Genomic DNA, 11221 nt, shown 5'->3' with positions numbered 1-11221 from the left:
TCATGTGATTTCTATAATGATCACAACAAGATCCTAAAAGCTGTTGTATACTTTTTCTTTGCAAAGGTGAACAAATTAATTGTATGGAATTGAAATGACCTTTACAACTCTATATCAAAAGAAATCACTTTAACTTTTTAAATTTGTATGACCACATGAATATTCATATGATCTCAAGCCATTCAAGCTTTTCTAACAACTAAAATCTCCTACACTACATCATTATAAAAAATTTGTTTCATGTGACATGAATATATATAGTGAAAGTTCTGTAATAACAACTTTAATTTCTTCAACCACCTTCAAATTGATTTAGTGGTTAACGTCTTGAGTTTGTTTACAAGAGATTTCAAGCCATTTCTTATACTACCTTGGGTTGTCAAAGAAGGATTCGGCAATAGATACATTATAGTCTACTTAAAATGCATACATTTAAATCAAAAGACTCTGAAAATTGGTGAACATGACCTCATCCGTCTATAAGTAATAAACATAATACGAGTATATTATCGGCTATTAATTTCGAGCATGAATGCATGATATGCTTGAAACTAGTTAGTTTGGACCCGTATAGCCGATCGGTGGACCGCTTGAATCAAATAATCGTGATTTATCAAAACATTTAATAAGAGTTGAGTTATGACAAATTGATAAGGATAAAAAGCCCCATAACATGTTCTTGGATATTCACCATATATAAATGGCTAAGAAGTTGCAATCACTTCGAACACTATCTATTGTCTCATTATTATTTTAATCATATTATTTTAATTATTTATTTACTTTTATTTTTATTTAATTTTTTTTTTTTTTTAAAAAAAGAAAAGTTAAAGTTATGGCCACTAAAATTTAACTTTTGTGAAAATTATTCTAGTAGAGTATCTTTGATACCTATATATACATAGTGATTAAAGTTATTGGTCTATAAAATGTTGGTACATGCAGTTTTAAATCCACCCTTCCATATATTGGAGTGAATTTAGGAATTTACATATAACATACGATTTCTATATGAATCAGGGAAATGTTGAGACCAGATACAATTTTAACAAACCCAATCCCAATTACAATTGGTCAGTTGGGATCAATTGTTATGGTGATGAATGAAGAGAAATGTTGAATGAAGAACTCGAATTCTTACTTTTAGGAATTCAAATGTAAGAAAATTGAAAATTAAAGAGATGTTTTTGATACATATGGCCATATGGGTATCACCATTTCTTTTATGATGTCCGTTTTATAATTTTAAAAATTTCACTACTCAAGAGCCCTACGTTACATTTTCGAGTCTTAAAAACGAAGAAAGATAATAATAATTATAATTCAGTTAAAAAAAACTGGTCAAGAAAAAAAAAGTAATAAAATGAAATAAAATTAAAAATATTCTATTTTTTTTCTTTCTAACAAATTGTTTTTACATTTATTTGAGTACTCCCAACTCTTCAGTTGATGACTAACCTAAAAACGTCTAGCGACTTCTGCAGCCTTGCATTTGACACTAAAGAATAACAAATTAACAATGTTTTGTGGTAATTATATTATTTTTAATGTGATGAATAAGTCAGTTTAAATTGTTACAATTAACTAATTTCAGAGGTTTGACCATATAGTCATAAACTTTTAGTTTCGAATTTCGCTATTAGTCTTTGCCTTAAATATTTTTGTTCTCCTAAAATGTTGTTCCTTGGTTTTATTACTTTTTCGATGGTTAATTTTGATGTTGATGCTTCATTTCAATAATTGTACTGGTGTCCTTTTTTTTTTCTGATTTCCCCCCTAATTCTGTTTTTTTAATGGGCTTTGATTTTAACAATTTGTGTTTGTATTGTATTGCCATTGTTTCAAATAATAAAACGTTTGACCCTAACTCACTTAACAAGATATTGCGCCATATAATACCCTAAGAAATATCAACTACTGTATAAAACTACATACATTAAAGATTTAAGTAGTGTGCATTCACTAATCTTTTAAAGATCAATTGATAGATCCTATTGCTCTAAAATGTTTTTGCATTTAAAGAAATAAAAGAATAAAATAAAAACAAATGTTTACCTTTCAACAATATAGTACGAGCAATCTCTTTTTATATACATGAATGATTCAATCAGCCAATCAGGTATACTCGGTGTTTTAATATGCCGCATGCTTATTTATACTACTTGAAAAAAAATTATGGTGGTAAAAATCACATATTTTTAAAGTCGGAAATATTCATACTACATTTACTACCCTTGTTCCCTTTTGGCCTTTTGTCGGTATTCCTTAAAGTTCCCCGACTATCTTTGCAGTATCCACTTAACATTAATATTGAATATTTCTCATACTTTTGGAAAGGAGATAGGAAGTCTCTTTATAGGGGTTCGATTTAAGTATACCCAAGTTTAAGTTTTGGGGACAAAGTTTACCCCTATATTTTTTGTTAAATTAGTTTAGCATTTAATTATTTGAAAAATTATGAATTTAAACTTGAAAATATAATTTTTAAAATATCAATGTATATTTTAACACCATAACTTAAATTAGTAATTATTGATATTATATCTTTAAAAAATTAATTAGGGAATCAGGGTACTAAAAGACCTTGTTAATCAAGTCTAGGATATTATATGTCTATATTACACCTTTAATAATTTAGGAAAATAGACCACCTAGTCAACCAAGTTGAAAGTACTAAAATGCATTTAAGCATTTTTGGAATGGTCTGTTGAGTAACGATATCAGGGAACACCTCAGCATACAAGAAATCAAGGATGAAGGGTGAGACCTTGCCAAATTCTGCTCTTCCCATATGGTTCGAGAAATGTGCAAACATTTTAGAGGAAAAACCGTACAAATTGTCATTCTACGGAATCAAACTCAATAAATGTGAATAAAACGAGGGATTTATCGACAAGTTACACTAACATCATTTTGTAAGAAAGTGTTAGGATTCATGCATATAAACCATATAACAAATACGAGTACGCAGCAGAAAAAAACGTATATGCAATAATATTAATTAACAAAGTAAGAATCGGATATGTACCTTTTAGCGTAAGCTTCTAATAATACTATGATTATTATTATTTAGGGTTTAAAATAAAACCCTTATACGATCGCACACTTAACACCCCTACGATGTATGTTAGTTTCAGATCACGAACTCACAAACCCGTTGTGCAATACCCTTAATGTCGAAATAAGCAAGTTTCAGATCACGAACTCACAAACCCGTTGTGCAATACCCTTAATGTCGAAATAAGCAAAACCCAAAACCCTTTTTGTTTGTTGATGTCGACTGAAAAGAGAGAAAGAGAGGAGACTTAGGGTTTTCAAATCAATGACTTGAATGAATAAATAAACCCTTTAAATTTAACCTCTATTTATAGGGATTAATTAGAAAGGTTTCTAACTTAGTGACCAAATTAGATGAGGATTAGGAAACCCTCTAAGAATTTCGCCCCCCCGCCCCCCTCTCTTTTAGTGTAATTAGGAAACTTCTTATTTTCTAAATTATACTTTAATCCTCTTTATTAATTAATAAACATATATTTAATTTTTTAATTTTTGTTTATTAATTATTTCGTGATCATAATCAATATATTACAATTAATATATTAATTATTTATATAGAGTTTACGTGTCATTTTAAGTGACCCTGTAAGCATAAATAATTTCCAAAAATGCATTTATTTAACATGATTATATTTCAACATAAAGTTATGTGTGGAACAACATTAATTAATTCGTAACTAAGATGCTTCCGTATCGTATTCAATGTTTATTGCGGAAAAGAGGAAACAAGATGCAACAATCAACGACCAACTTCCTGTCTAACCCATAAATTTCTTTCATTTATTGTCCACACCAAATTAAATTACACAATTTGGCTTTCATTTTTTGATATTTTTTTTTTTTCAAATAACTCGATTGAAAAATGCATCTATAGGTTTTGGGTTAGATATTTTAGAAAGACAAATCAGTGAGTCTTGGGCTGGTCCATTTTATGGTCTGGTGTTCCTTAAAATCGATTCTAACTGTTACAAAATATAATTCTTCATATCCTTTTTGCTAATCGCAAAAATGACACATGTCATTACATGTATATTTTGCTTATTTGTTTTTCTTTAATTTTATTTTTATTTTAATCAAGTGTCATCAATCAACAATGATGATATTTTAATCTGTTTCTTTAGGACAAATATAATTTTTTACAGACAATAATAATTTTTTATGTTGGTGTGACACTCTGACGGAAGACAAACAAAGTCATACTCGTATTTTTTTAACCCTCGGTCAGTTTTAGACATCTGGGGGACACCTTATCATACAATGGTGAAACTCTGTATATACTTTAGACTTTTCTATTACTCGATAAACAGAAATATGCCCAAGAGGGGTTCGAGATGAATCGCACTAGTATTATTTAAGGGTAAAAGACAAATGAAATAAATTTGAAAATGCTCGGGTCTATATTCAGTTTTTCTTTTATTGAAAACTCATGCGTGCACAAAGTTGGTAATTATTAAGGTGACCAAGTAATTAACTAATTATACGTCCTGAAATCCTAATAAGAGGTTGTTTATGTTTTATTTTCTTCATCCAATAGTTTGTTTGATGTCATTAGGTGATTTTTTTTTTTGATAAGTACGGATCTGATATCACAACGGGGAATTATAATGTTTTAACCGGATACATGTTAGAGAGTCCACTCATGACAATTAATAGGCTAACCTTACCACCTGGAGACTCAAACTCAGGTCACTTTGAATCCAAGCTTTCATTAAAAAGATTACCAATGATGTACCTAATTTGGAGTTGAAAGAATTAAGCTTGCTTGTTTGTTAAAAACAAAAAGTTTTATAAAAAAAAAAAATTTGTATCGTGAAAGATTATTTTAAAGAAAATCAAACTCACTATTCATGAAAAATTTGTACTTCACTCATCCTCTAATTTTTTATACATCCATATTCATATTCCATTCATTTGGTATAAAGGATATGTTAAGAAGACTAATTAATTTGTGGAAAATTTGCACGCAACGTTTTTGTTTGGATTAAAGAACTTGTCTTCATCGAAACGATATAATCCTGGTACATATGTGTCTACCATATTTTGGTTTTAGACATCACTACGTTCAGTTGACTTTTACTTTTTATTTATTTAATTAAATTTTAATTTTCTGTCTACAACAACAATACCTAATCATTACATAATCAAGGTATGGAAGAGGTGAAATGTAAACAATTTTGTCTCTACCAAAGGCTAAAAAGACTGCTTTTATATATATATATAAACCTCTAACCAAACAGGGAAAACACATGAGAGTATAAAAGATAAATAACCATACCTGACGGTCGAATATCACATCGATACATTAAGAAATAGATTAGAATAACTGAACATACAATCTAGCACCCCGTTGGTGAAAATCCAACCAAACATCTCTATACTAAATAAAAGATAATTGTCTTTCAAAAGTATTTTTAAAAAAATTATGATGTGGCAAGTCTACATTTTTTTTAAAGGGTCTTTATTTTAATTATGATGTCATAAATAATTTATTATATTTTTAATTAAAAATAGCTCAATAAATACTTATTTAAAGTTTCTAATCTTTTATTACAAACAAAGAAATTTTTTTTATAATTATTATGTTATTCAATTCATCATCTTCATATAGATTTATAATATATTAATAATTACATGCATATTTTATATTTTTATAATTTTGATTAAAATACCCGGGTTGAACCCGGGTAAATTCGCTAGTAACATATAAGAACTCATTTGAACATATTAATAATAATAATAATAATAATAAAATAATAAACAGCTTTGTGTATACAAATACTAGATTATTTTCCAGCATAATACGCAGGATAAAAATATTAAATTTTTTATAATACATAGTTAGTAATTTTTGGTGTGTAAACATAACAATTTAATATAATAATTAATAAAACTTTCAAATAATATATTATCTTCGTAATTATAATCCACACTATATTATTAAAGTATATTTGAAGTATGTCTTTAAATGTTTTTAAATACTCTATTTAATACTCTCCCAGACACATTCGAGCATTACATGGACTCACAAAAAAAAGTTATATTTACTTTAATTTTTGATTAAAAAAATTTATCAATTATAGAAAGATACGTAGTAAGACTTATGTATGTTAATATTCCATAAATTAATAAAATTTATAATTTATTGAGTCATAATTTGATGGACAAAATTAAACCCTAATAAATAAAATAATAAGATAATAACATTTTTTAAATTCCGATATATACATATTGGTTGCAACGAAACTACAAGTTAATAACTATTAAAAGATTGCAACTTTTAAGATTGTATGGGAATTTTTTTTATGATCGCTTGTTTTTTTTTTTTTTTGTTGAACTTCAATCTATATTGATTTCATATTGAAATATTTTTACTAAACTTAAAGGTTGGGGCATTATCTTCTCGTATTTTTGACCATGTTTAATCTAAATGGAAAAAAAATGTCTCTTAAAACTTGTTTTTGTAATTTGTTTTTCAAAAAAATAAAGGTCCTACGTACATACTTTTTAAATTAATAAATTAATTATTAACTTATCGTTATAAACAATATTTAGATGTTTTATATGTATCCATATGTTTTTATAAAAACGAATCGATTTCAGATATACCACCTCTTAATATTTAGAAGTGGTATTCATATTCGCACACAAAATTCTAAAAATAAACATGCCTTACAATTATGATTTTATTTTCTCACTAAAATTAGACTATAGATATCTAAGATCTTACATACGCAAAAAAAAATATAACAGACCAAAAACATATTATATTATATTAAATAAAAGTAAAATATAAATTTTAAAAACTAAGACTTTCTAAATTATATCAAAATCTGATTACACACAGTATTTTACACATAAATCTTTGGTTAGTAATTTATTATATTTAGTAATCTAACCATAGAAATAAAAAGAATCAACACTTACTATTTAGTATTACGGAATGATTAGTAGATATTAGTTTAAATATATTTAACATTATTAGTATTTTAATTAGTAATCTAAAAAAGGATAGTGATGTTAGCAAAGGAATCCAAAAGTTAGAATTTAAAGTTCTTTTTCATCCAAGGGTTGTCACTTTTTCAAAAAAGATTTTGAGGGGTTGTTTAATTATTGATAGATTGGTAGATATATAAATTAAATAAATACAATATATTTTAGAAATGATTTTATGTATGATGATATAGATCAATAAAAATGAAAACTAAGACTGAAGTAGAAAAGAAAAAGCTTTTATGCCCGTTCAAAAAAAAGAAAAGAAAACGCTTAGATTAAGCAAAATAAAAAGTCATAGTCAATCAAAAGAAAAGTTGGCACAATGCAAAGCTTGAGAACGGAAACTATAAAAATCGATATATTTTTTTTTAAAGACAGTGAAGTATGCACATTATTGGGAAGACAGTGAAGTATGCATATTGGGAAGAGTACATGAAACTCTTGGGCATATAAATTGAATGAAAAATCTCTTACATGTCATTTTTTAAACCATAAAAAACATGGAGCTCTAACATTTATTAAAAATATTAAAAAATTAATATGTGAATGGTTTTTTCACCTAAGTTGAGTGTATAATAGTCTCATACTCATTTTTTTTTCTTATTATATAGTGTATTACACTATATAACATCATTTTATGTATTCAAGTTTGTAATTTTGGAACAAGTCTAATATAGGAAGCCATTTACGAAAGAACAGGCCCTAAATCAAGTCAAATGAGTATCTTTCAAGATATTAAAAAAAAAAAAGAATCAAAATTTCATTATACTCAATTGAATTGCATACATGATGAAAGGAAAGGAAATAAACACATTTAAAAAACCTACAAGTCACTTTAGCTTAAACAAGGGAGTCTTTGGTTGCTTTCTTCACCTCAAAATGATTTTCTTTATCTTGATGTCCCAAAAGGGGTGTGTTACTATCTTTATCTTTAATCTGCATAAGAAAAAAACATATATCAACCAAATATGTTATGGAACATTACATTTGTTCGCGTAATCGTTCAATAATTTTTACCAGAGAGAAAGAGAGATATAAGGGTACCTGAGAATTTGGAGAGAGGTCAACCATTTGTTTCTTTTTGTTTTCATATGTACAAAAGTAAGAATACAAGCCCATTCCGACAATGGCAACAAGTATTCCAATGATGTTCCTCTGTGTGAACGGATCATGTAGCAAAGTATACCCAAATGCAAGAACAAGACATGTCTTTAGATGTCCTAGGACTTGGTATGTAACTGGTGATGTTTTCCCAATCACTAAAAATGTACTAAAGTTCACAGAAACCGCAATTACACACGATAGTATTATGAATCCCTGCCACATTGTCAATATATCTCAAGTTAAGTATGCATACACGATCATCTGAATAGAGATAAATATAGGGAAACCACTCATCTTACCGCCAAACTTATCCTAATTTCTTCCATGGTTTGAAAGAGCAAGTATGGTGCTATAAGTTTACTAGAGGTGGCTAAATGGATGGGTTGGGTAACATGCCAAAATAAGTAATCTTTGGTATTGGTTGGGTTAAGTTGCCCCGTAACACTTTTTGTCCAACAATGCATGTAGTTCTTATTACAAGTAGTTAGTAACTTAGTAAGTTTTCAATGACAATATAAATTCTCTGGTAATGGGTTTAGCATGTTCTATGCATTAAAAAGTAAAATTTGACTGACTTTCAACCTAGTTCACCTGTTTGACCCTTATGACCCATTTCCTTTTAACCTATTTTTCAATCTTCCCCCTTGACCCTTTTTTTGGGAAAATATAACCCAAATCCATTCCCTCATTTGTGAATGATTGAAAAGGCCACCTCTACAAAATTTGAGAACAAAGCAAAATGGGTAATGGAGAAATACCAAAACAAGAGGCGAATATTTGAAAGCAAAAACATTTTGCTTGGTGAGGTACTGATCTACCAAAGGGCCTGTGACGAACAGAATGGCTGCTTGATACGGGGCTGATTGGTACAGCAGTTGAGTTGATGATACATTTAGTCTCTTTTGAATTGTGTTTGTAAGCTGAAGTTCAATACTTCGTTAAGAAATGTTCCGAGATTATAACAAATTACTTCAATATCTAGCAATTGACTCAAATGAAGTAGAAACAACTAAGCGGGAGGATACAATTTGACCAACACAGGTGGTGGCGATAGCTAAAAGTGAGAGAACTGTTCCAAGAAAATTGAGCTGCAGATCTGTCACTGATGCAATGCCAACTCCAACAAGTAGGAGGAAAAGAGATAACTTTATTTTCTGGCTGCAATTGGTTAAGGATCAGAAATAAAGATTTTAATTTGTTTGCCGAGAAATACCAAAGTCAATAAAGGTACTAACGTCTAATAATACTGGAAAATGTCCATTTACCTGAACTGTTTTTTCAAGAAAAGAGTTTCTAAGAGAACGGTGAAAGGGATGATTGCTAGTTTGGTCATCTGTAAAACAATCATCCAAGATAACAGGTTAAATTTAAGTTTTCTTTAAGCGTAAACATGCAACTCCAAAAGAAACTCTAATGTGTGTACAGGCACGGGTCAACCAGACTATAACTGTAATTACCTGATAAAAGCCAATGGAGTTAAAGCCAAGGCTCAAGTTAAGAAAACCGATAGAAACACCATTTAGAATACCAAATAGGATCACGGTCTTCATATCAATGCTTTTGTTCTCAAAGAAATTAAAACGGTGCGCCACATGAAGTGTAGCATATGTTACCAACAGGTGCCAACTTGTCAATGTTGTAGCTTCATAAGAAAAAAGAAAACAAAAACATACTTTAGCATGAACACTCATAAACCATTATTTGCATAACTACTTTTCGTTATTAATTGAGTTTTGTGTGTATCATCTTCTCACGTCATAAAAATGAGGCATAATTACATTTTCATTCATCCTTACATCATATATGATAAGAAAAATGGTAAATATTAAGCATGACTAACTTATGCTTAGCGATTAACCAAGAGCCTGTTTATCGATTGAAATGGTATCCATACAATATACAAACAAAAGTTGTGCAAATTTATTACTAAGTTAAATGGAAATCTTGTATCAAACAAAGAATTAAACATTAACAAAAGTAAGATGAAAGAAAGGATATGATTAAGTTGTTCTCAATGACAATGATGGCCTAACCATCAAGTATTGATTAAGAGGAATAATAATTTTATGGATCCATTTTAACCAAATAAGATGACAATAATAGAAAATTGAAACTTGGCTTACAAGTAAACAGATAAAAAGAGATATTAAAATGTTTACCAAAAGGAAAACCAAGATTGCTCATCAAGGCTTTGTTGCAGATAACAATTGAGACTGATGATGCAACAGATAGAAACAATGCACCAAGAACCCCCAACTGGTACCCTGTCAATTCTCCCATCTTCTTTTACCTTCCATTACCAAAAAATAGCAAGATTTAGAAACATGTTAACAAAAGGGTAGATTAAACATTTTGAAGTCGTAAATTAATTTTTAATAACTGGCTGCGCTAGAGCTTAAGCCTTAAACGAATCTTAACAATAGACTTATTTCAAAAACGGGCAATCTACATATACATATGCAAACGGGCCATAAAAAATTGGGAACCTATAAGTTCTAGCTTTCGGATAGTCAATTAGATACTCATTTGTTGAAAGCATAAAATTTTTTTAAACATCCAACAACCAAGTAACCAATGTTCAACATGATTTATTACACAACAAACTTTCATGACATTATAAGAAGTGGCACTGGCACCATTCCTTTTTAGCATGCACTTAAAACAGTTCTTGCAATTTCCATGAGAATTTGACACTATCTAATTTTTTTTGTGTGTAGGGGGGTACATTAATTAAAATCATGACACAAAATCCACACGTACACGTCTGAATATGAGAAACAAGCTTAACTATAAAGGAAATGTACATTACTACTTGAACCCAAACTTTCTCAACTTAAAACGTACGTACCTTAACCAGCTTCGCAGTTCGTCTGCAGTTGGAGATATATAGTCGAGATCACCTACAAAAAATGTTTGAAAACGCAACGCTATGTAAAAAAGAAAAGAGAAAAGATTTAGACCGTTAAAGCAGGCAAACATGTGATGGGGGTTACCTTATGGCAGTTGAATGTCACGGGCTGGGCTGCGGTTGATGGTTACTTAGAAGAAAGATATGAACCAGAACTTG

The 11221-nt window shown here is 29.1% G+C and overlaps 1 protein-coding gene across 1 annotated transcript; it reads right to left on the bottom strand.

Moving 5' to 3' along the window:
- Positions 1-7785: 7785 nt before the first annotated feature.
- On the bottom strand, positions 7786-11221 carry LOC122605674 (UDP-xylose transporter 1). The gene is made up of 9 exons (XM_043778626.1): positions 11148-11221; positions 11003-11054; positions 10314-10444; positions 9612-9796; positions 9420-9487; positions 9180-9312; positions 8913-9074; positions 8095-8367; positions 7786-7986 (listed from the first exon to the last, which is right to left on the bottom strand). Exons 3-9 carry the CDS (start codon positions 10432-10434, stop codon positions 7891-7893), a joined length of 1038 nt encoding a protein of 345 aa, XP_043634561.1. The 5' UTR covers positions 10435-10444; positions 11003-11054; positions 11148-11221; the 3' UTR covers positions 7786-7890.

The sequence above is a fragment of the Erigeron canadensis genome, chromosome 6 (genome assembly GCF_010389155.1).
Source record: "Erigeron canadensis isolate Cc75 chromosome 6, C_canadensis_v1, whole genome shotgun sequence".
Classification (NCBI taxonomy): domain Eukaryota; kingdom Viridiplantae; phylum Streptophyta; class Magnoliopsida; order Asterales; family Asteraceae; genus Erigeron; species Erigeron canadensis.
This window is presented reverse-complemented; position numbering and strand designations above follow the sequence as displayed.

Excerpts from the sequence above, each read along its gene's own strand:
- LOC122605674 (XM_043778626.1), bottom strand. The coding sequence starts at position 10,434 with ATGGGAGAATTGACAGGGTACCAGTTGGGGGTTCTTGGTGCATTGTTT. Across the intron at positions 9,313-9,419 it reads TTCTTGAAAAAACAGTTCAG|CCAGAAAATAAAGTTATCTC; the intron begins GTAAATGGACAT and ends AACCAATTGCAG. Across the intron at positions 9,075-9,179 it reads CCACCTGTGTTGGTCAAATT|CTTACAAACACAATTCAAAA; the intron begins GTATCCTCCCGC and ends ATTGAACTTCAG.